Here is a 26,875-nt window from a genome sequence, read left to right on the forward strand (position 1 = left end):
AAAAGAAAGTCAGATTAGTCACTCAAGCTAATCTTTGATGCTAATAATGACAGCATTTGGGGCGTGTCAGGGACTCCTGTGCTGTTTTAATGGATTGCATTTATATAGCGCTTTTCGGGGCCCTCAAAGCGCTTTACAATTTCACTATTGATTCACACACACTACAGTACGCAAGCTACAGTTGTAGCCACAGCTGCCCTGGGGCAGACTGACAGAAGCGAGGCTGCCATATCGCCTACTGGCCAGAGGGGCTATCAACAGTAGGCGGTAGGTGAAGTGTCTTGCCCAAGGACACAACGACCGAGACTGTCTGAGCCGGGGCTCGAACCGGCAACCTTCCAGTTACAAGACGAACTGCCAGCTCTTTGAGCCACAATCGCCCGATTGCCATAGCTGCTGTGTTGGAAGGTTTTAAAAGAAGGCTTGCAAAACCATAAATATTCAAACTTACACACTTGTGCCAAGAGATAAAGTTAAACACACACACACCACTGTGACATTGCATTTTTATCCTCAGAAGAATAAGAGCAGAGTAAGGAGACCGCCGTAGTGTGCACTGTGCAGGATGCTATCATGCAGGTGGCTGATAACTGACTCATCTGTCGACCGTAAATATAATAAACTGGCATTTAGAAAGTAAATTGGGAATGAGAGAACAGGACATGCCATAGACGTGTCTCTGTAGTGACGCACAAGATGGCAGGGGTCTAGCTTGTCTGCTGGGATGGCAGCAGTTATCAGATTATTTCCGCCAGTTTTCAGACACGAGACTCCTGGGAGGAGCGAGGGATAAAAATAGAGATAAATTTTGTGGCCAGCAGTTCCGTGGTGGTAACGATTGGACATTACACATAGAGTAGCCTTTAGGGATAAATTTGTGTCTTAACATTTAAGATGTCGACACAAACAACAACAAATAAACCTAACCAATCACTGGATTCAGATGACCAAGTGGTCTGTGTTGGAAGCATAAAACAAACTGTGAGGAAGCATAATGCAGGTGTTATTCTGTATTATTCACATTGTTAATAAAACCCAGAAAAGGCCAAAACTGACAACATATTATTCAGCCTCAAAATATGTTCTGACTTCACCAGACTGTGGCTCTCAGCTTCAAGCTTATTTGTTTCAACAGTGGCCTGTAAAATATACCTTCAAAAACCTCTGCAATGGCAGCAGCCCTGCCTCACAACAAGTAAGAAATATGACATTTCTATGATTAAAAAATATGACAATTGCACAGAGATTGTTATATGGTATTCTCTGCACTTTGAGAGCCAAAGATTGCGTGAATATAATATTTGTAGACGTTGAAGGGGTTACTTGTAACGAGTTACTGTAATCCGATTACTTTTTTCAAGTAACGAATAAATTAAGGGATTACTATTGCAAAAACGGTAATTGGATTACCGTTACTTTCCCATAGGAACGCTGCGTTACTGCGTTACTAAAATCCTGATTTTTTGCAAGAATGTCTCATGACAGTGACGTAAGCGAGTGTGACGTTCGTGACAACAGCTGTGTGCAGATCAACAATGGATCATATATCGAGTGCGGGAGAGAGTATGAGCGTGCAGCGTTTAAAGCGTGGAAGTACTGACCTTACTTTGAGTTTATTCCATAAAAAGTGACAAAAACATTAGTGTCCGTTGTGCGTGGGAAGAAAACTTCTTTTTACAGCGAAAAAAACCCTAAACTCTGCTGTGTTTTACTTGCATCTATTTGAAAGACTGAGTGTAAACACACAAAAAAAATTATTTTATGTGCTGGAATGTGCAGAAAATAGGTTTAAATATTAAACAAATTTCTTCCAGTCAGTGAATGTTGCAGATAATTAAATTTTTGCTTGATGCATAAAGTTAAAAGATTAAAACTAATAAAACAAGTTTTAAAAAGAGACTTTTCCATTTGATTACATTTTGTATGATGGATTATGTAGAAAAAGTAAAATTGGGCTGAAAGATCTATCGCTTTATCACCTATTCAGGTTGTAAATCGTGTTTTTAAAAAGTAACTAAGTAACTAAGTAATTAATTACTTTTGAAAAGAAGTAATCCGTAAAGTAACGGGATTACTTTTTGGGGGAGGTAATCAGTAATTAGTTACTGATTACTTTTTTCAAGTAACTTAACCAACACTGGTGCCTACACACCTAAACTAGAATTACTCATTATGAAGTGACGTCATGTGTTCCACATGTTATCAAACGAGAGGACTGTACTGCAAAGCAAGGTTTCATCTCACCCAGGTAACCCTGTGACTTCAGTTGTACTAATGCTGTCTTGCTACTTGCTACGAATCTAACTGTGGAGCAGGTTATCTATTAGAGATCAACAGGCATGAAATCACTGCCTGTTGACCAATCAGTTTTCTGGAATTGAGCGCTACATTTGAATTCTGTTTTTTGAACCATTAAAGAGCACAAAGGCTGAAGCTGAAATAATTTTTTAAGTCTTTTAACCAGCAAAATTATAACCAGTTTAGTCTGACTAGTTTAGTCTGATTGCTGATGTTAGACTAAGTGAATCCAGACCATGGAAAGATACCCCAGGTATACTGAAGTCACTTTGTAGTGCAGTGCTCCTGTCTTCTGTCTGTAATGCTGACTAAGAAAGTAAGGAGACATCAGTCACCATTATATCTTGACAAGCCTCATCTCACTATTGGACACTTTTGATAATGAGGGAATTGATGAAGTGGCTCTAGTTGTATAAACAACAATCCTGCTGTCGTATGATGCTGCTTCTTTCATAAACTCACATCATCTCTGCTGAGGGTGGGCTAGTTACAATCACAGGAAACCCTGTGATAGTGTAATGAGGAGTCAAACAATAAAAGTACTGTAACTTTGTAGAAAGCCCTCCAAAAACATTTCAAAGGAAAATGACCCAAATGAAAGACACTCAAAGGTAAAGCTAAAAATGCAAAATCCAAATCTGTATTTTGAGAGGTCAAAAACATGAAGCTACCAGCGAGGAATGTGATTCCAAAAAAAGGAACAGGCCGTGAAACAATCCAAAAGCTCTAACACAAAGAGATCAACAGTAATGCTAGAAAGTCCAAAAGAAAACAGTGGGAATGCAAAGGGCAGCACAAGACTTGGGGAAATAACTGAGCATAACAATCTGCCACAGTGGGATTGGGAAGAACGATGGAAGATTATTAAAGGAAATGAAACTGACAAATGGACAAACCAAAAATTACAAAATAGGAAAAAAAATATTTTAAAGTAAAACATAACAACAATGCAAAAACAATGACGGGCTGTGGGGCTAGAGCTGGGCGATAGAACGATAACGATATGTATTGCGAAATAACTTTTTCTTGATAGAAAAATTAAACTATTGCGATAAGCCTCATCTCGCTTGTCCTCTTAAAAAAAAAAAAGAAGAACAGCCAATCCAAATTAAGTAGCGCAGAGCCGAACCAATCACAGCCGCAGCGTCACGTCAGGTGACTTGTTAGGTACAGCACAAGTGCCAAGCCGCACATGTGTATTTGTTTGGGAAGCAGCCAGCCGCCGTGCCGCCTGGGTAATGGAGGAAATGACTGTGCCGACTAGAGAAAAATCAACCGAGAGCGTGACCGAAGGTTAACGAAGAGAAAACAGATGATGGTTCCAATGCCGGAGAGATTGTCGAGTGGAAGAGCCACAGAAGTTCTGTAGTGTGAGGGTATTTCGGCTATTTCAAGTCTGACAAAAACAGAGTAGCGCGCACTGTAAATTGTGCCGAAAGCAAGTCTGGAAATACAATAAACCGGTGCATGCTCAGTCTCTGACTGGAAGCGCTAATTCGTCATTCGGCTTGAAAAGCTAAGCTATACAACAAGGAGAGATTGAGAATTTCCTTTTAGTTCTCAGTTTATTTGATATTGACAAAAGTTAGTCAGTTTTGTTCTTCTGTAAAACAAACTAAGATTTATTTCTAGAATTAATATTTTGTTTCTAAGTGGAATTGACAAAGTAGTAGTCTGTTTCGTTTGTTCTATTTTGAAACTTAAACGCTTTAGCGGCTGCCTTTTTTGTAGTTTGCAATATTTGCCTTTATTTATCTGAAAAAGTCTCATGTTCCTTAAGTACATCTACCCTGTTGAACTTATTATGGGAAATAAATATTTAAATCAAAACAAGCTGCTGATTATTTCACATTTTACTTGTGAGCAACGGCACATTTAAATCTCACAAATATAGTTATTTGGCTTATATCGTGATATATATCGTTATCGCCTGAAATGAAAAAAACATATCGTGATATGAAAACATCTCATATCGCCCAGCTCTATGTGGGGCTAAAAAACAAATCACAAACATATAGTTTAAAATGAGGCTTAATATTTTCCTTTTAACCACTGTGAACTGTAGTTGTCATCAAGTGTTACTCAGGCAGGTGTAAAAGTGCATTGGAGGGGGAATGTTTTCACATTTGAAATGTTCACGTTCTGTTTTATAGCAGCTGAACCTCTCTGTTGAGTCAAAATAAACTGCTCGTTTTCAGCGGGATGATTGTTGACTCTGGTCTCTTTATGGAATTTGTTAACAGTAAAAATATTACCACAGCTCCCCCGTGTCTCCGTGATGACATTTCAAATATAATTTCTCCTACACATCATCCACTGATGTATACAGCGTCCCTGTGGATTACAAATCCCGATGTCATCATTCGTCACTTGTCATTACATCCATCGCCGTGTCTAATGTATTGCCTAGAATACGTTGAATCATGCTCTCTGCCTCCTTATTGGAAATGCCATGTTTGTTGCGTGTTACTGGGATTTAGATCTGCAAACAGAGTTGAGTTCTTAGTAATCTAAATCTAAATATGTGCCAAACACTTCCTGGAAAACCTTCATCTCTTAGGTACACGCACAAAACTGACACATGCAGTCAGACTGAGACACACACATGTGATGCAGACACTCACGGACAGAAATAAACATTGAACCGTGCATATACTGCACACAGGCAGTGACTGCACCTTTGCTGCCTGAAGCACTTACTGTCTACTTTGGGCTTTGCTTCACATTTATGGAATTTAATGTCCAAGAGCCTTTTTCACTTAAAAGCTCCAAATGTTTACAAGCAGCTCCATATGATGTCATCCCATTTAAAAATGACCCAAAGGGAAAAATCCCCTCGCAGCAAATCTCATTTTATGACATTAGTCATATCCTTTAATTACTCCAGCGCCCTCGGTGCTAAATGAGCAATTAATTTAGAACACTGTTGCATTTAGCATGACTGCTTCATGTATTTGTATAAAAGAGTCTTCTCTTTTTTTCTGCATAATTCCCATGCGCTCTCTTTTTTTTATTTTGACTGCATGCAGGAGATTTCATTTTCCCCCCCTTAAATTCCTACCTACATCAGATTATGTGAGGTAACGGCAAGAAGGAAAATACCATTGCACTTATTTTTAGGACTCTCCCAAATGCTTGTAGAGAAGCATTGCAGGACGAGCGGAGAGATTACGGCTCAGTGACTTCAGATTTTTCCCTGCTGCTGATTGCCAGTGTTGTCTGGAAAGCATCCTGCGGGAAGCGTGCAACTCACGGATATTACACACAGACTTATTACCCTTGACAGAAGAAATGAGATGAAAAGAGAAAAATAATAGTGAAAGCACCACTACCTCGGGGTGGAATAACACACAGCCAGCAGGCAGTGCTGGTTTCTCTTTGATTGGAGAAGATTGCATAATTCTAGTTGTGCCCTTGTTGTGTGTCGGTCACCCGTCACAAGTCCTCTGTGTGTGTGTGTGTGTGTGACTTTGGGTGTAGGGTTTGTGATTTTTTTTTTGTTTACTTCTATGGTATGTCACTCTGTTTCCTTTTTTAGCTCTTAGTTCCTGTGTGTTGCTATTTGCAGCAATTTTGCAGGCACTATCTTGAGAAAGTCGGCATTTATTCCTTAAAAATTGCAGATTTATTATCTATAGTTCATTCAGCTTTTGCTATGCTGCTCAATTAAGTTTACTGTTTACAAGACATGTGAGATTTCTACAATTTTGATGTCTAAATTGTAAAAACAAAAAGCAAAAAAAAGATACTTACTACCAGATACTACTAATAAAGGAGAGTCTTACAAAAGCTAGCCCAGTTAATGGCTGAATAGTCAGTATAAGAGCTTAACGAGCTGTGGTAAATAAATGTGGAAAATATTAGTGAGAAATTTGAAATTCAGATTATCTGTGTTTAAGTGAATTTATATTAAAAAATTGACGTCCATTCTTTTCCAGTATTTCTTTTAATGGCACCCAACATGAGAGATAGATTTGAATTAATTTGCATTAATGTGCAATTTCTTCATTAAATGATACGTAATTATAGTGGAAAAATGCACTACAGCTGAGAAAAACACTTTATAGCTATAAACTTAAAAGATATTGCATTTACAATTAAAAGTTTTAGCGAATGGTTGCCCATTTGTACTTTTAAAAGACCTGGTTTCATTTCGACCACTTGCAAACTTAAGTTCACTATTCTGTCTCCATTAGAGTCAATTTTTCTGTCCGTTAGCTCCAGAGGAAAATATCTAGGCCTTTACCTTCAAAAATCTCCCTTTTTTCCCCATTTTCTTTTAGAGATTTACAGAAAGCATCCAACAAGTTTATCAGAGTGTACCTGCAGCAGCCTAGGCTAGAGGTTATCAGGTTGGCCTGTAGGCCAAATGTTCCTTTATTGTAAATGCAATATGGTAAATGGCCTGCATTTGTATAGCGCTTTACTCAGTCCCCAAGGACCCCAAAGCTACATTCTATATTCAGTCAGTCACCCATCCACACACTGGTGATGGCAGCTACATTGTAGCCACAGCTGCCCTGGGGCGCACTGACAGAGGCGAGGCTGCCGGACACTGGCGCCACCGGGCCCTCTGACCACCACCAGTAGGTAACGGGTGAAGTGTCTTGCCCAAGGACACAATGACAGAGACTGTCCGAGCCGGGTCTCGAACCGGCAACCTTCCGATTACAAGACGAACTGCCATCTTTTGATTTAACTTAAGTGACTTAAAGATTCATTTGCTAATTGTGAACAATTGCCATAATCTCGGAAGAGAAGAAGTGATGATAGATATCACCATTCATTTAAGGGAAGCATGCAAACGTGTGGTGGTTATTCATTGGGAGTGAAAACAGTTGTGGGGAGCGAATGAACCATTAAAACTGTGACATGTAAAACCAAAACAATTAGCAACAAAGATTCTCAAAAGGGTAAAATATATGAGCCCGTTCTCACTCCCGAGGCGTAACATGCCGACGTTTTGTCACGTCCCGCGGCGTTCCTGAGGAACGCGAAAGGAGACCTCTGGCATTTTTATGGTACGCGGCGGGTTATGGCTGAAATCCAGTGCAATGACGCTCCCGCGGTAATAGACATTCCAGCCCTGTATTGCAGCCCTAAACCTAACCTTATCCCTAGCCCTAACCATAACCTTTTTCCTGACCTTAACCAAGACTTTAATTATGTTAAATAGCGTGTTTCTAAGCGATTTGAAGAAAAAGAGCAAACATGTGTAGATTGAGTCCATACGGTTCTCATATTTCCTCATTTTTCCGAGGTCGTCATTCAGGAACGTGGTGGGTAGCCGAAAACGTAATATGTTGACAATTTGTCACCTAGCATAAAATGTTACGCTTTGGGAGTGAGAACGTGTTGAATATATATAAAGTGCAGAGTAGATTAAGACCAATTTAAGTGCTTCCCTCAGACACTAGTCTACATAAATAAATAAATAAAATTTTATTTATGTAGCACCTTTCAAGATAAAATCACAAAGTGCTTTACAGAGGCAGAAAACAGACATTAAAATCTAAAACAAAACAAAATCAACCAAAAGTGAGTTTAAACAGATTTTAACTGCTTTTTAAAAGACATGACTAAGTCCACAGATTTCAAACTCAAAGGGAGTGAGTTCCAGAGTCTGGGAGCCACTGATACAAACGCCCTGTCACCTTTTGTTTTTAACCTCGTATGCGGGACAGCCAGCAACCCCTGGTCACAAGACCTCAGGGACCTGCTGGGGTGATAGGAAAGAAGAAGATTACTTAAGTAAGTTGGAGCTACACCGTGCAGGGCCCTATAAGTCATGATTATGATCTTAAATTGGACCCTGAACTTGACAGGGAGCCAATGCAGGGGAGTGGCATGGGAGTATATGACTCATGCATTTAACATGCATGGCATGTTAAAGGCAGAATGCACTGAATTGATTGTAATCTGTCTATCTGCTTCCTGATTTGTCAGTGTGTAATGGACTTGCTTCAAACAAGGTCAATGAGGAGGTGTGACCTCAATCAAAAGAATCTAATCTAAGACAAGAGCGAATTGCGCTAACAACCGAAGCAGAAACACTGTAAAGGGCAAGGTGAAAAAAACGGTTGCCACGTTATCGAAGCTTCAGAAAGCAGGAGCTAATTGTGTCCCTGAAGGTGTGAGACAGTGACTATCAGCTTGTAGTGGCATCATTGTTGTATGACCTCTGTGTACAGGAAGGGTGTCAATAAAGGATCAATGTAATGCTGTATTTATTTTTAGATTCATTATATGAAACAGTGGGCTCTTTCTTCTGATCATGTGCAAACACAAACAAACCTAAACCCACAGTTGGAACGTGTTTCCTTCGGCGGTTTACTCATACTTGTATAAGAACACATCGGGAGGCTTGTGTGTTTCCTTCGGAACAACACATCACGTAAACTCGGAAGCCTTTTCCATTCTGCATTCTGGATCATCAGCAGACTGTATCTTGAACGTGACTACAGAAGAGGAAATATTCAGTTTGGGTTTAGCTGAACACATTGTTCTACCAGCAGATCACATCCCATGAAGTGTCTGGGATTAAGACTTTTTAATTACTGATAATTATGTGCGTGTGTCTGCTTCTGTGTGCACGCTCTTCAGCGTTGCATACAGCGTGACTTGTTGTTAACTTGTTTGCAGCTCCTGACTGTAAATGAGCGTTTGTGTGAATGTATGTGTATGTGTGTGGTTCCCTCTGCCAGTTTCCTAATTTTACCAGACATTTTGAAGGGTACATTTACTTTTTGCAGAACTCCTTCACAGCCATGTGGTGAGCACAGGTCTAAAAAATTGAAAGCTTGTGGCTACCTCAGACCATACTGTGGTTACCTGAGAACACAAGCCAAAACCATACCTCTGGAGATTTACAGTCTACCCATGCATACCTGGTCTGTAATAAAAATATATATATACTAGCTTTATATTTACGCCCCTTTTCTTTCTGCAGTTCAATTACTCTCGATGGCAGCCTTCAGGAGTAAGAAATGAATTTTAACACATTTCACCGCTCTGTTTTCTGCTTTCTGTCGTGCTATGTCTCCCTCTATGATCACTTGCTCAGTATACATATGGTGGCCATCTGGCCTGGCAGAACAGTCATGGAGCCTAGCGTGGGGCAGCACTACTGTGATCCATGTACAGTAACAACATGATTAACCCTTTACAGCCAAAAAGAGTGTTTATGTCAGGCCTGTATGATTTTTTTTGACTGCTTTCTTTTTCTCACTCTGCTATTTAAATAATCAGATCATCTTGTACATTTGCATTGCTTAAAGCGCTTATTTTTTCTAAAACAAAGCCCCACTCTGCTTTCTCTGTACCTTATCTGCATGTAAAAAACTGAAGCCAGCGTTCCTGCAGAGCTAAAGTATGTTTAGAGAAGTGCACTTCCCTGTGCGTCCCTCCAAAATAGATTTTAAATGCAGGGTAGGAGCCACATCGAGGTCAGCATTCCTGCCCCACTGCTCTAGTCAACCCTGAGAAGAGTCAGCAGATCCATACTACTACTACTACTACTGCTAATCAAATCAACAAACATTGCAGTTTTTTTAAAATTCATATACAGACTCACAGTTTAGGTAACATTTAGTGATATTTTGGGGAAATCCTTCTAGCTGAAACGTTAAGAAAAGAAGACTAAAGTGTCATGCTTGTACATTTCTGTGAATTTAAAGGATTTGTGGTTGGAGCGCATCCAAGTTGTCACTGGGTGAGAAGTGCAGGTTGCCAGTCCATTTCACTGGGAAGATTAAAATGTGTTTATTATTGTATAAAGATTTATTTTAACTAGGGATGCAACGATACCAATTTTTTCAAACCGATACGATACCGATACTTGGATCTGAGTACTTGCCGATACAGAGTACAAAAACCAATACTTCTACCACACACACACACACACAAATGCAATGAATTGGAAGACAGGTTTTATTTTATTCTCTGCCGATAAAAAATAAAATCTTAATAAAAATGACCACAAAAACATTTCAAGTGAAAAATAAGCACTTCTGTTAAATTATTGCAGAGTCTCCACATTGTAATTTAACAAAATATCACTGAACTATCTCAAGCTTTCAGAATAATAAATAAACACTTCTGTTTGGAATAAAATAAACTTTTAAATTGTTGCAGAGTGTCCATATTGTAAACAAACAAAGAAAGTAACGAAAGTATTTGGCATTGACGAACAAACTCCTCATCTGCCCGTGGATCATCAGTCCACTGTGCCGTTAAACCAAGGACTGACATCGCGCACACACTGCTTGTCTTTACCTCTTTAGAAAGTTTTGGCACCATTATCTCCCTGATGTGTGGGCGGTTGGGAATTTCATATCGCGGCTCGAGTATGCTGAGAAGAATCCTCTGTTTTCCACGGCCCGCATTGGCTGGTCATCCAGAGCGATAAAATGAGTCAGAGCCTCTGTTATTTTAACTGCCCGTGGATTTTCTCTTGACATTTTTCATCGCTTTTCCAAAACCTGAGTTAAAGTTGGCTGTTCCGGTCCACACTGCTGACATTTTGTTTAGCCTAGCTACAGCAGCCTCCAGTTTCTCTTTTTTATCTGGAGCTGCCAGTCTCACTCGCCTAACCCTGTGCCTGTTTAGCGCGGGATGTCCCCCTAGTGGCCAATCTAAAAAACTACAACAGAAATGACAAGCCACCCCCTGATTAATGAAATAAGTTGGTATCGGTTCATGGTATCGGTTAACTTTTACAAGTATGAGTACACACACATTTTACAGTATCGGCCCCGATACCAGTATGGGTATCGGTGCATCCCTAATTTTAACCCAGACTATGAAAAAATATGAATTCACCAGGCAGGAGTGCAATAGTACACATCTATCCAAAAGTTAGTCTTGTAAAATCTAAAAAAAACCCAAAAAAAACCCTGTGATTTAAGAGTTTGTAACACACGTCTCATCTCAATATATTTTAGTGGCAAACATGAAATACATTGGACCGTGCAGTGGGTCTATGCAGCTGTCTATCACTGAATATGACTAAGGTACATTCTGTGACATCCTAATGGGAACTCCTGCACGCGTTACTTCTTCTTCGTTGACACCGTCTTGCCTGGAGGATCATCCAGCCTCATCTCTTCAGCAACACTGAATAGCTGCCATATGGCAAACGCAACCGGCCCACTTAAAGAGAGGCAGGTGCCCAATAGGATATCTCAGTATTATATAACCTAGTGTGGTTGCCAACTATTATTTCTTTATGATTATGCGCAATAATAAACTTAAAACATTATGTGAGGTAACTGAAAAACCTGAGAGCATTTCCCAGGAGATTCAAAGTGTAAAGACAGAGTGACATCTGGAGGAAGATACTCACGCAAACAGACACACAGAGAGCAGCCGCAGTGGCTGCCTGGCATGTAAGAGCTCCATCAGTGCCTGCCTGAGGTTAGACAGTGCCTTGCATTAGGAGGCAAAGAGCCAGTGAGTCACCTTGCCTCAGTCTATACTCAGAGCAACCACCATCACTGTCAGCTGGTTCTGCTATTTCCCTGAACAAGATTAAGGAGCATGACAGTTGAAAGATGAAATGTAATGTATGTTTGTTAGATTTTTTTTTTTTTTTTTTTTTACTTCTATGTTTATACGCAAGTTAAAAAAGCCAGAATGATGGATCTCATTGCTTATTTACTTTTACAAACTAGTTGGCAACTTATCACGGAGGCAAAGTCTGACAAACACTTGTTCTGCTGTGATGAATGTACTGTAAACAATACAGTCAGAGCAGCCGTGATAATACAATTTCAGAGTTTAGTGACATTCACTAAAATTTTGTTGTTTCTTTTGTTGGTGAATATCTAACAATAGATATGTGTGATAAAGCCAGTAATACTGCAACCAGTCCAGGGTGTACCGCACCTCTTGACCAACGACAGCTGGAATAGGCTCTGCCCTTGCTGTAACACTGAATTACATATATGTTTAAGAAGATGGATGGACGGATGGATGGATGGATGGACGGACAGACGGATGGACGGATGGATGGATGGATGGACGGACAGACGGATGGACGGACGGACAGATGGATGGACAGATGGATGGATGGACGGATGGATGGATGGACGGACGGACGGACGGACGGATGGATGGACGGACGGACGGACGGATGGATGGACGGACGGACGGACAGATGGATGGACAGATGGATGGATGGACGGACAGATGGATGGACAGAGGAACGGATGGACGGATGGATGGACGGATGGATGGATGGACGGATGGATGGACAGATGGATGGATGGACGGACAGATGGATGGACAGAGGAACGGATGGACGGATGGATGGACGGATGGATGGACAGATGGATGGATGGACGGACGGACGGATGGACGGACGGATGGACGAACGGATGGATGGACGGACGGACGGACGGATGGACAGGTGGATGATGGATGGACGGATGGACAGGTGGATGATGGATGGACGGACAGATGGACAGACGGGCGGACGGATGGATGGACGGACGGACGGACAGATGGATGGACGGACGGACAGATGGATGGATGGACAGATGGACGGATGGACGGACGGACGGACGGACAGATGGATGGACGGACGGACGGATGGATGGAAAGAATAATAGGAAGTTATGCCATAAAGGGTTATTTACGACCTGAGAAGATTTATTTATTTAGTAAGCAAATGAAAGACTGTCAATGGACCAAAGCCTACTGCATCCATAAACATATATGTTTCCATCACTGTGCTATGGGGATGATATGGTGACCACTTTGGTATAATAAACAGGTTGCTGTAATATTTTGTACAAATATTGTACAGTTCCTGTTATTTTTGCTGGCTTGATGATAAATTGGCTGCATCACTTGCGGTTTATTTCAGAACTTTTGTATAACTTTACTGTGAAGACTAATTTACAGCCATCCAAAGTTGTGGACTTGTAGCTTGTTAGCGATGATGAATTTTAAGAAGAAAATGTAGTTGTAATATTTCTGTAATACCAGTTTTGGTGTAGTAAACCTAATATTGATGGTAAGTAGGTGTTATGTAACTTCCCTTTAAACTGCTGTATTCTTTTTTTAGAGAAAAAAGATATATAAATAATATGTTATGTATGTTTATCATTATCATAACTTTTTTGACAAAAAGTATCAAATTGAATTCTTTAGCCTTTTCTATTCATCTTCACAAGATGAACAAATAAATAAATAAAATTAATAATTAAAGATTTACTGGTTTAAAATAAATTAGGCTTTTTTTTAAAAATCATTTTATTATAATTGTTGTATGTGTAGTGCATTATTGTGCTAGATCACAACTGGATGCCTTTAGTGTGGGCACATCAAAGGAAGTAGGTCATGAGTCCTGTAGGCACACTGAACGGGTTATTTACTCTGATGTATAATTGTTTGAAAGGAAAGTAAGAGGCTGGAAGGTGCCTGGGTATCCCTCCTGCTGGTTTAAATGGTTTAAGATGGATTTCCAGCAGTTTGCACAACCGCATGTCAAAGAAGGCACATTGTGAGCAATAAAAGCAATAACAAAGGTGTTTTAAAGAAATCCCTATAGACAGGTTCCTTATGCAGAAACAGAAAGTAAGTTTCTTTTCTTTATACTCTGTCTTGCTGGTTCACGTTGGACTCTGACTGAAAATGGAAGCGAGTAAGAACACCTGACACTGGTGCAGCAGATGATGACATCTTGTCTCTCAGGCTGACAGTAGCTCTCTGGTTTTACAAAGATATAGATTAGATAGTGCCAAGACTGCTGCTCTCTAGGTTTACAGGATAAGTAGCTGTGACTTATTGACTGTTTTTGCACCAGGATTTTTTATTCCTTGTATAATGCACAGTGAACCACAATCATAAATAATGTATGATTACAGGTATTACCTCAGATTTCTTCAAAATCTTGAAGAAACTTAAGGAAGTTCAGTCGCTTTTTTCCCCAAGCTCCTTAGCTCACCATGACCTGAATGACCGAGAACCTACAGACGCTACGATTACAAGTATCTTTTTATAAACCAGCACATTTAAAGAACTTCTTTGAGTTGATTATTATGGCTGTTTGTGTTTTTTTATTATCTCTAGGTGTTAGTAGTGCTACACTTGATCTTTCTATTTGCAAATGTAAGTGAACATGTGCTCATATGTTAGAAAACATTTTTTTAAAAGTAATATTCCATGAACAGTGCATTAATTTGATAATCATTTCGATTGTCCAGTCAGTGTGGACATAAACTATTTATGTCGGCCTTTTGCTTGCATTTTTTCCTGCCTCGTGAAAGTAAAAAGAATCACTTTATAAGTAGCCGCCTGCTTCCTGCACAACAGAATAACGAGTGCCACATGCGCATGTGCATTTAACTTGGAAGAATATTCGAATAGACATTAAAACCAAAGCTAATTTTCCATCAGTGATTAGAGGGCTAAGCAGAGAGTCGCAGCCTTTAGTCATTTCATAAGTTGACACCCTGCGAACATTGAGAAGGCTGCAGCACAAAGCTGCAGAGGAATCGGAAACTGTCAGCAGAGCGAAATGGAGAATCTGCCTCATCACTCACAGAGCGAGGAAGAGCTGTGAATAATGAAACCACATTTTAAATATTACACGTTATTACATTTGGGAGAAGTGTCTGACAGGTAGCTAGGAGGCAGAAATACTACACTGTATTGCTTCCATTGTTTTCACAATCAAACTCTCACTCTGGATATAAATAATTATGCGCGCAGTTTCTAATATCCTGAACCTTTGTGTTCTTTCCATTTATATGATAGGAGGAGACAATGAGATATTAATGACATTTTAGAATGAATCTACCAGTTTTAATCCTTCAAGATGAGAAAACAACGCAGCATATTTATTGTATTTAGCAGGGACGTTTCTCCAGAAACAAATAGTACTGGATATACAATTGCTAAAAAGCAGTTTTTGCACAGGGGGACTCCATGCACAGATCACAGAGGTAGAAGATACCATTGGTGTAAAAATCAAACCTGTAAACATTAAAAATGCAGCCACGATAAAAACACAAAAACTGTGTCCGATACATAGTTTAAAGATAAGATAAGATAAGACTTTATTGATCCCACAACGGGGAAATTTTTGCGTCACCTCAGCTCAGGTACAGATATATGAAGGAAATACAAAAATATCTGTATTCATATGTCTATATGTCTGTATATGTCTGTATTCACATCGCTTATGTTAATGAAAGTGTGGGGAGTGAGTTGGAGGGCGGGGCAGGGTGGGGTGGGCTGCTTTTAACCATGTAAAGCACTTTGTGCTACATTTTTTTGTATGAAAAGTGCTTTATAAATAAAGATTGATTTGATTTGGTTATGCATGAAGTGTCCAGTGACTTATGACATCGTGATTGAGGAGTTATAGAGTCTAACTGCTGTTGGGATGAATGATCTGCGAAAATGATCCCTTTTTAGAGCGTGCACGCCTGCCTGTGCTATAGCATGAGTCCCACATGTACATGTGATATTCCTCTGTTTTTCTCTCGCTCTCAGGTGTGCTCAGCCTACCCGAGGGTCTAACTCTTCAAAGGGACCAGCAGCAGCAGCGAGCTGGGAAGAGTGGAGAGGGAAACGCCTACAGTCAGTCCGAACTGCGCTCCATTGAACAGTGCTTACTGGCCACGAGAGTGGGCAGCATCTCTGAACTGAGTGAGTCGTATATGTGTGTGTGAGTGCATGCATGTGGAAAAGTGGAGGTGCAGAGGTGAGAAAACTATTATATGCCCCTCCCCTCCAGAGCCACTATGCATTTGAGCAAGGCGTTTAGTTATTCGGCTCTTTCTTTGGAGCCGTTTGTGTCCCATAAAAATATTACAGGGCTTGTGATGCTTATTCAACATGCTTTTCTGTTTCTGTGCACAGAGCCAGAGAAAGCTGTTTCCCAGCTTTGGTTTTGACAGTTGACTGAGATGTTTTTTAAAAAAAAACCTCAAGTAAAAAAGTCTCAGTCTCCACCAACGCCTGTGGGATAAATTTGCAAGTGAGGTCTTATCATCCGACATTTTTCACAGCAGACATTTTGACTTGTTACAGCATAAACCTTACTGATGACTCTGTTCTACACAAATGTCCCAGTAAGCCATGCAAATGTGACCGTGAGACAGCATACCCAAAACTCTTACTGCTTGAATTCAGCTGTTATTATTAAAAAGATGTTGGAGCGAAGCAGGACAGCTGCATTTCAATATCTTGTCAAAAGACTTTGCAGAACAGTACGGCTTTCATCACATTCGTGTTCAAAAGTCACAACTGCAGCTGTGATATTTACAAGTCTGCACTTTATATATTAGCACAGTTTTGGATACCTGCTTCATATTACACGACGAGACATTGCTTGAGACGAGTACTTTAGTTCTTTTTAGAGGCCTGAACTTTAAAAATACAGTGTGTGCATCAGTCTTTAATCACTGAGGTTTGAAAGCCTGCAGAAATAGAGTATAGCCTGCACGAGATTTTCAAAACGATTCCAAAAAACAAGGGGAGAAAAAGGAAATTCTCTTATCACTTACAGCTATTGTAGAAAAATCTCCATCCTTGAGGTGATAGAAATGTCAAAATTCAAGTTTTATCTTTGTGATTCCTGCTGCTTTTACTTATGACATTATCTAGCAGCAACTTAAGGATGGAGATCAAGAACTGGTTCCTTCCTACAGCAGAAGTTCCCACTTCAACCCCTAAGATCCCATGGTGACCCACCGCCCCTTTGCACACTGAGGAAAGTTGCTGTTAAAGTTTCAACTTTGACTCTCCCACAGTTTTTCTGACAATAAAAATGGTGCTGGGCTCTAATGGGTTAATCATGACATGATCAAATTTATGTCATAACATCAAAACTCAAATCTGTGTAGCCAACTTTAAAAAAAATCTAAAGTCATGAAGGGAATTTAAAAAAAAAAAGCAAGCAAACAAAAAAATTGGCAGGCCCAAGACGTGACATTTATATTAGTAGACGTTTAACCCTATTATCCATCTTTGATTCAATTATCATGTGTAGATCCAACATGCCTTTGCTTCATACAAACAGTACTGTGCAAAAGGCTTAAGCTGGTCCTCATTTCTTTATATTGCTTACAAGGAGCCAGGCTTTACTGTAATTTTTAAAGCAGTCTTGAGCAATAGTTCTCCAGGATCAAAGTTTTTTTTCTTTGGAGAAAATGAATTGTATCTTTAGGCACTTTTTACTTGCTGTCTGTTGCAAAAAAAAAACAAACAAACCCTCAAACATCATATGCCAATGGTAACACAGGTATAAAACAGTACTTTTGCACAAAGAGCTATTAGCCAAAACTATAAGCCAAACACAAGTGTCAGGCCTAAAAACAGATGAACGGTATCTGAAAGGCATTGACAAAAAATAAGAAATCCAGCAGAGACCTGACTCTGTACCTGCAGGATGCATCTGATCACTTCAGTTGATTCTTCTGTTCACTGAAGCCTCATCAGAAATGGTCTGAGTAGAAGGGCAGCTGTCAGGAAGCCATTCTTAAGGAAGGGAAACAGGGAGGAAAGGCTGAGGTATACCAAACTGGACTGAAAATAGGTGGTAACAGGTCTAATTAAGTGATGAATCCAAATTTGCCATTTTTGGTTTAAAGCAGTGGTCCCCAACCTTTTTTGCACCACGGACCGGTTTATGCCTGACAATATTTTCATGGACCAGCCTTTAAGGTGTCGTGGATAAATACAACAAAATAAAACTAGTACCAGTACCGAAAAACAGAAATTTTATTCATAACACACGTGAAAAATAAAAACGATAACAAAATAACGCTGAAAACCGATAAAAACCCTGAAAACTATACATTTCACACCTGAGCCTCAACTCTCGCGGCCCGGTACCAAACGACTCGGGCCTCGGACCAGTACCGGTCCGAGGCCCGGAGGTTGGGGACCGCTGGTTTAAAGCATTGTTGGTATGGAAGGTGTCAGGAGAGAGGTACAACAGTGAGTGCTTACAGCCATCTGTAAAACATGGTGTTTCTGTCATGGTTTAGGTTGCATTACAACCAGTAAAGTTTTCAATCTTGTCTAAACTGATGCAATTAAAAATACCATAAGATTATGATCCACCATGCAATACTATACAGAAAGCATCTGATTGGCAGCAGCCTTATTTCTCAGCATGGCAATGATCCCAAACATAGTACCAATGCATTAAAAACATGCCTGGATAGAAAAACACACTGTAACACTAGTGAAGCAGCGTGGGATCATCTTGAGAATGGAACAAAAAGTAGCCAACGTTCCTGAAACAGAAACATTCCTGAAGACTGCCTAAAGAAAAGACAAAGCTTGCCTGGGAGAGTTCAGACTGTGTTAAGGAATAACGGTTTTCAAGCTTGTTAGAATTGCACAAACTGCATTATATATGTATTTCCATGTATGTTTGCACACTTTTCAATAATCACTGCGCCAACTTCCCTACTTGCACAAAGAAATGAAAGAAATTTACACACTACTGTATCTTACTCTTATTCTTTTTAGTGAAGGTGTTCAGCTCTGGAAAATCTTCACATTCCAGCTAGATGACATTATCATCTAATGTGATAATCTGATTTTAATAGAGCAGGAATATTGTCCCGCTCTATCAGTAAATCACTATATCATAATCTGACCGCAAGTGTGCTTATTTAAATAAATGTGTGGGAGTTACACTGTCAATGGGAGCAATTCTAATGAACCACAGCCATTCATTAAAATAAATGATTTTAGCTTATAAGTTTGACAAGTCCTCCAAAAGTTAATTGAATGCATGCCCACTTACAATGTACTCATTATTTAAAGAATAATGTGCGTCATAATGCCATCTGCTTACGCTTATACAACATAAAGTCATTTACATAAGCCTTAGTTGTCAGTTTTCTCTAATTGTAATAGGTTTTCAGCATTACATACTGGTTGTATTTGACATTTTTGTCTTTGCTCACAAAAATTGGACAATATGCTATAGAACTCAAACAAGGTCCAGTATAAAGCTTTCATAACAGTTTCTACTTTGGGTTCTGTTTTAAGGGGAAACTTTACAACAAATGATAATGGCGCTTGAAGACGTCTGCAAGCTGTGCTGCGAACCACTGAATACACAGTGGCACATATTCCCATTTGATTTGATCAGATAATCACAGAATTGGGATGTTCCTTTTCAAGTGCTGAATAGTTGCGTCTTTAGTTGCAGCTCTGCAAGAAAGAAAGGACAGCAGTGTCAAGAAGAATAATGGTGCATACGCCGAAAAAAGCACAGATTGTGTCCTAATGTGCACGACAAAAGAATTAAAAAATAAATCAATCCTTAAGCCAAATAATGTGGGGAGGGTCTGTTTCTGTTGCTATAGCATCAGCGTACTAAGAAAAGAAAGTATTTTCTGTATATCCAGCGTAAATATTTATCATCACAATAAAAACCGAGACAGTTCTCTTCACTGTATGCTGTTCCCAGCACTGCAGGGCAGCTTCAGTGATGAGCCACATCGCAGGGCCTCTGTCCGTGTTGTATTGATGAGGTCAAGCAAGGACTTGTACTGTTATGTTGACACTGCAAACACACTGTGAGATAACAGAGCCGCTCATGTCTAATAGGACAGCTTAGTCCAGTGGTAATGTTATCAGCTCTGGAGAGCAATTCTGTAAATAACTAGAGGATTTGCAGCCAGTCGCTCAGCTCAAGCTGAAACAAAATGAATAACTGTGAAAAGCAGCAGTGATTGCACTGTCAGGCTGTCACAAAGTCCATTTTTTTTGAAAGAGACTAAGATATGAATGAAGGAGTAAAAGATTAAAAGAACAGTAAGAGTTTCTGAAACAAGTTTCCTGGAATAAACCAACTTTGGCTCTTCCAGCACAGTAAAAATATGAATCCTGCAGTGTGAGTTTTTCACACTGGCATTTAGACTCAATTTAAGAGGTTTCTCGCTGATTTACCTCTTTGTATTTCCTCATCTCTTCTAGCAAAAGGCCATATTAGCATATTTGAAATGATGGCTCCACAAATGCTGCAGTTATTAGGACTATGGGTGTGTCATGATCACTCAGTCATGCTGTCCTGCTTCAGATATTTTCCACATATTGCTGTGTCTGTTGCTAAATCTGAACTAGTCTTTTCACAGAAGTGGCAATGGATGAAGGATGCGTGTCCATGGAAACGCTTTACTCTTTACACCACAAAGAGCAGACGTATGTTTTCTGTGCAAACTGCTTAAACATACATTTGAAAGAATTTGTTTAATATACTGGGAAATATACAAGAGTTACGTGAGCCAAGCTTGTCCGTGGTATTTAAGCTAGATTAAGGTAACAGTTTGCTGTTTGTTGCTTCAAAGACTATTTTTTTCTTCTTCTTTCTTCCTTCCATAAATCAGTTTTAATAATAAACTGAATCAATCCTAAAGCCTCAAGGTTCTCAAATTCTCCCTAAGTGAGTTCCCCATTTTTTTAATAAGTCAGCCTGAATCTCTCCATCTTTTTGCTGAATGCCATTAATTTGGAAATAATGAGACTGACAGCCGGACCAATTAACAAACTGTTGGAGTTGTTTCCAGAATGCTAACTAATATGATGCTGTGTAGAAAAGAGTTAGGCGGCACGGTGGTTAGCACTGTTGCCGCACAGCAAGAAGGTCCTGAGTTCAATTCCAACATCAGGCCGGGGTCTTTCTGTGTGGAGTTTGCATGTTCTCCCCGTGTTTGCGTGGGTTCTCTCCGGGTACTCCGGCTTCCTCCCACCGTCCAAAGACATGCAGCTTGTGGGGATAGGTTAATTGGATAATCCAAATTGTCGCTAGGTGTGAATGTGAGTGCGAATGGTTGTCTGTCCCTGTGTGTTAGCTCTGCGACAGACTGGCGACCTATCCAGGGTGTACCCCGCCTCTCGCCCTATGACAGCTGGGATAGGCTCCAGCGCCCCCCGCGACCCTGAAAAGGTTAAGTGGAAGCGAATGGATGGATGGATGGATAGAAAAGAGTTATTATAAAGAGTATTTGAGCAAATACTTTGCCTTATTAGACCACATAGTGCGAAATGCAAACATTTGAAATCTCTCCAGCACCAAGCTGGAACTCGTGTAAAGGTCAAGCTGTCTTACAGTTTTCCAAAATTCATTAACTCAAGTAATTTCAATAGTATCCTTCAGTGGTGTTTAAAAATGACTATATATAAACCATACCATCAATTTTATATATACGTAACACAATTTAGAAACAGAGAAACAAGATTACCTCTATTCTGTATCTAGTTTTATATGTCACTAAAATAATAATGCCTGTATTATCCGTTCATGATTCAAAGCTAGCCTTAATTTCCTCTGTCGGTACTCAGTCCTTTATTATTAGTTAATGTCACTGATTTTAAAAAAAAAAACATGCTTCAAATGTCATTATTATTATTAGACTTTTGTCTCATCTCTTTCTGTTCATCATAAAATTTATGTCTTTACTCTAAGTCGAGCGTGATTGTTTTTCTATTCTCCACCAAGAACTTACAGCAGGTGCTGCTAATCAGCCACTGATGTTTAAAGATCATTTTATTACTGTAGCTGTGAAAATGTCTTGATTTTTTTCATTTATCTCCTCTGGGGTTGTGGTTATTTATTTATTTTTTACCACATTTCAAATAAAACAGCAAGTTAATTATTTTTTTGTGTTTTTCTTTGCACAAAGTGTTAAAAGTGTTTTGCTCTGTGGTCAGCTCAACACTTGGAATTATGTCTTTACAGCCTCGATGCTAAATGATACCAAATGAGGTTAATAAGTGTCTGTGTGATGGTTCAGCTCTTGTTCACCATTTCTCTCAAAGCTATTCTATATCTACAACTATGTCAAACCTCTGCATATATATTTCCTTCTTTACTAAAAATTCTCAAGTCCTCTAACAGCAAGAAATGTTACTTTCTGAATTTGTCCAAACTAACCTGACTAGATTGAAAGACGGCAGAGTTCGGACTCACACAGATTACTGCAGGGACACCGTGTGCTGTGATGGCTGCTCAAAAGTACAGCAGAGGTAGTTAAAGACTAGAAGTTCCACTCACAGACAGTTTGTGCCCTCCATGCTATCCGCTATGTGTGGCAGAGCGTGCCTGAGAGTTTAGCATCTTAGCTTAGCATCTTGTTCAGTCAGGACGGCCACACGCGGCTGTTATAATCACGACGTGGTGGCAAATGACTGAAACACAGAACGTGTGATGATGGCAGCAGCTGCACAGCGAGAATTTCTACATTTAGTCTGTTCCTTCCCATTCCATGCAAGGCCACCTGGGTTGGCTGGAAGACTGTTAGCCTAGCAGGGCAAAGGACACTGACTCAGCTGAACTCTGGACGCACACACATAGGCTGTATCCCAATTCAGGGTCTGCAGCCTTAAAGTACGCAGCCTCAACGATCCTCAAGGGCCGCGTACTTAAAGACCGCTAAGGCCGGAAGTGCGAGGCTAGTGAAATGGGACGGTCTAGCCTCCGTTGCGCTGCCCAGGTTGCCTAGCAACCATGATACTAACAGTTGGAAACGTTTCATACAGCTTTGTTTGACAGAAATGAAGGAGAAAATCTTTTGTTCATTTGTTTGTTTGTTTCTACATGAGCTTTGATCATTCTCTGTAAGATTAAGCTCAGCTATTGAACGGCGTATATTTTAAAGTAAAGGCTTTAAAACCAAGTTAGTACAAACGTCACTAATGTCACATGACTTTGCCGACATGTGGCCAACAGTAATGTTTTAATGTTCTTCATTATTAAACATTTGCACATAAATAAGTGACATAATATTCAGTACTTAGTTTACTAAGTTACTCTTCGGGCGCCCCTCATCCGCCGTTTTTTTTTTTATTATAAATTATCCACACCCACCACCGCACTATGCATTCTGGGATATGTTGGGCCACGAAGTCTACACCGCCACGTCCTTAAAATTCAGGGAAATGAAGGACGCATTTGAGGGCCGCATTTCGAGCAGCCTTTGAATTGGGACAGCCTTCGTCGCGTCGCTGTGACGTAATCGGCCTTAAAATGCGGCCTTTAAGGATGCAGACCCTGAATTGGGATACAGCCATTGGGTCACAGGGTAAGATGGCGCCGCCATTGCGTGCAATAGGTCGGCAGCCTTATGAAATTTCCCCTTGTGGGACTAATAAAGGTATATCAATTCAATTCAATACATTTATCTCACTCACTGTTGAACATTAAACTACCTTAAAACTCTGCAGTAATGAGCAGGGTGCTTGTTATGTGGGTCCTGCATTGCTGTTTACTGACCTTAAGCCAGCTCTCATAAAACCCCTTCTAATTTAAAGCAGCGCCATTATACTCTGTAAACTGGTCAATTTGTGTGATTTTTGCAATTCGAGGATGGTTATAAAGCTCTGAAAACATGGAGAGCATGACCCCACTGCTAAAAGGTAATTACTGAGAACCTGAGAAGCAGGATCTGCTGTGTGTGTCCTCCACCTCTCCTCTTCTTGTTGGTATAAAGAATTAATCACCAAGGATGAGGTATTGATTAAAAGCTTGGATCTTGTAATTAAAAGTCTATTGACATTTTAGCTTATTAAACTGTCGCACTTCTGAATGACCTTCCAAAGAGAAATCTTACCACTTTGTGCTGCACCTACACCTGCTACAGTGATCTCACGTGAAGCTGCGCTACCGTTGGATTTTTTCAGCTTTGAAATAATCTACATTCTTAACCTCGTGAGCCTTCTCAGCCAGGAAAGGAAATGTCACAGAGCAGCATAAATAAGACATGAAAACTGCCTGCTGCTGACCACCTTGGCTCCCTTACTGAACTTCAAAGGGAACTGTTACCAGCTCATCTGTATTCCCATTGGTACAATTAAGAGAAAGGAGTAACAGAGAGTAACTGGAACAGCAAAGCTTAAGTTAAAAGTCTACAAGAGGTGGTCATTCCTGGCATAATTTCCCCTGCTCGTTGCATCACAACATGATTTCTCTATCAGTGCAGCGCCACTGTTCCCAAAGGACAGTTGACTGTTTTATTGCATGAATGCTCCTCCCTCATTCAGGCATCCTTTTCACACTTGCCTCTCACATTGTCAAGGCTAAATGGAGTCTTGGCAAGCGCCAAATAGATGCTAAACAAACCCTTTTGTATATGAGAATGGCTGTTTGTTCCCTCTCTGTATCGAATAGTCACACATACAATATAGTCCATTGGAAACAGGGAACCAAGTGTCATCATGCTCTATTGCTTTTGTGCCTTCAACAGTATCAAACTGGCCAGGACAATATGTCACAGTGTGTCTTTCTTTCCTTCTTTTATTTTTTAAGAGCGACCCTGCTTCACAATTTCATCACATTTTCTCATCACGCGGTGGGTCTAGACAGGAAGGGAGAAGCGGCGGTAACCTGACAGCATTCAGCAAAATGGGATTTGAGTCCAGCTGTAATAAAACAGGGTTGTTTTTCAAGTCAGCATTCAATAACTAACCGACCGCAGTGACACGAAAGAATTGGGCTGTCTGTTAAAGAAACTTCTAGGCCAGCTCTTGATTTCTGATTAACTGAATTTGCTCTACAAAAAGGCCATCTGTCTGGTCCCCACGGCATAAAAAGCTGGCTTGAACATACTTTTCCAAGAACTATTTACTTTTTTTTCTAAACCAGCAAAACCCTCTCGAGTTTGGAGTTTTGAAGCCCAACTGGATGACCTTAAAGTACTGACAAATTATGCAGGGGAAATAGCTTGGAGTAGTTGTGTTTATCCATAAATATTCATTCTTCATCCATTGCAGTCCTGGGCATGCTTTTTCTCTCGCTCTCCTCCTGTGAGCTGTACAGAAAGAACTGGGATGAACCCTGTCTTTTTCCTGATTGTGGTGCATGGAAACTCTCGATTTCCCCTGACAGAGTGAGCTCCGAGGGGGCTGGGAGGAATAAAGATAATTCCCAGATGTCTTTTTAAAGGCCATGTGCTTAAAATATTTCGGTCTCATCTACTGAGTGAACCCGTGAATTCGTTTCTCACTGTCTGTGTTCCTTTTGTGTTTTCCTGTTTGTATTGTCTGTGTAGGTGACTTGGTGTCACGGGCTATGCACCACCTACAGCCACTGTATATGAAGAACCACAACAATGGGACACCGATGCACCAGAAAAGCGGCGTGATACTCTGGGCGCCGGAAGCTATCTACACGCTGTGCTACTTCATGCACTGCCCTCAGATGGAGTGGGAAAACCCCAACGTTGAACCCTCCAAGGTTACCTTACAAACCGAGAGGTTAGAAGCAAACACGCAAAATAAAGGAAACGCACGTCCACATTTCTCATCAGCAACACTCAGCAGTAAAAGAAAAAAGTCAGAGTAACAGAGCGTCACTGCATTTGGTGGCTCACAGAGCCAGTGAACCACAACAGTTAGTCTGCTTTTCTTATTCGCGCTTGATTTCCTATATTTTTTTAAAAACAAAAAGAAACGTCTAAACATGTCTTTACAGCGTCGAAACACACAAAGCCTTTAGCTACGGGAAGCTGTTTACAAGATTTGTACCTCAAGAATTAGCAGACAGCATCGATTTTATAGAACAAGTGGGATATAACTGAACTGATTTCACCTTTTGGTTTGTGGGCTACCATTTTAAAGTCATGTTGTTTGTATGATAACTGGCAAAAAAAGATACCAGCACCACACAGATGGTTGAGAGCTCCTGCCAGAGTACAGAGCACCAGAGTCCCCCACCTGTCACCCAAAGGTTCAAGGTTCTTTATTTGTGACATGCATAGTTATACAAGTATAACACACAGTGAAATGTAGCCTGACACGCTCCTCGACATGTGCAAAAATTGGGGGGGGGGGGGGGGGGGTAGAGGGGGAACACACACATACATATATATATATATATACATATATATATATATATATATATATATATATATATATATATATATATATATATATATATATATGTGTGTGTATATATATATGTGTGTGTATATATATATATACACAAGTGATAAAAACAGGAGCGAACCAAAGATTTTACATGGGCATCCAAAGTCAGAGCTGAGTCAATACTAACACCAGGGCTCCTGATAGACGGTTTTGCAAATGTAGCAAGTGGACCCAAGTTTTCATAACACTAGGTACAAACAAGAACTTCAGTCTTCTCCTCATTTAGTTGAAGAAAGTTTCCAGCCATCCAACATCTAATGGATATATGTCCTTCTGATGAAGGTAAGATAAACATTCACTCAGTTTTCATCTTGAAAACTGAGCTTATCCGGGGGAACACCAAGGCGTTCCCAGGCCAGCCGAGAGATATAATCTCTCGGCTGGCCTGGGTCTGCCCTGGGGCCTCCTCCCGGTGGGACATGCCTGGAACACCTCACCCAGGAGGCGCCCAGGAGGCATCCTTGTCAGATGCCCGAACCACCTCAGCTGGCTCCTTTCGATGTGGAGCAGCAGCGGCTCTACTCTGAGCCCCTCCCGGATGGCCGAACTTCTCACCCTATCTCTAAGGGAGATGCCAGCCACCCTTCGGAGGAAGCTCATTTCCGCCGCTTGTATCCGCGATCTCGTCCTTCCGGTCACTACCCACAGCTCGTGGCCATAGGTGAGGGTAGGGACG

At 40.4% G+C, this 26,875-nt stretch overlaps 1 protein-coding gene across 2 annotated transcripts in view; it reads left to right on the forward strand.

Moving 5' to 3' along the window:
- The window catches only part of abtb3b (ankyrin repeat and BTB domain containing 3b), an 88,079-nt gene that overhangs the window by 39,980 nt on the left and 21,224 nt on the right, over window positions 1-26,875 (forward strand). For both annotated transcript variants that reach the window (XM_085166608.1, XM_085166607.1), the window contains exons 2-3: window positions 15,802-15,957; window positions 25,323-25,527. In XM_085166608.1, the coding sequence (XP_085022734.1) occupies window positions 15,802-15,957; window positions 25,323-25,527 (361 nt within the window). The remainder of the gene's footprint in view (window positions 1-15,801; window positions 15,958-25,322; window positions 25,528-26,875) is intronic.

Source organism: Neolamprologus multifasciatus, chromosome 7 (genome assembly GCF_963576455.1).
Source record: "Neolamprologus multifasciatus chromosome 7, fNeoMul1.2, whole genome shotgun sequence".
NCBI classification, from domain to species: domain Eukaryota; kingdom Metazoa; phylum Chordata; class Actinopteri; order Cichliformes; family Cichlidae; genus Neolamprologus; species Neolamprologus multifasciatus.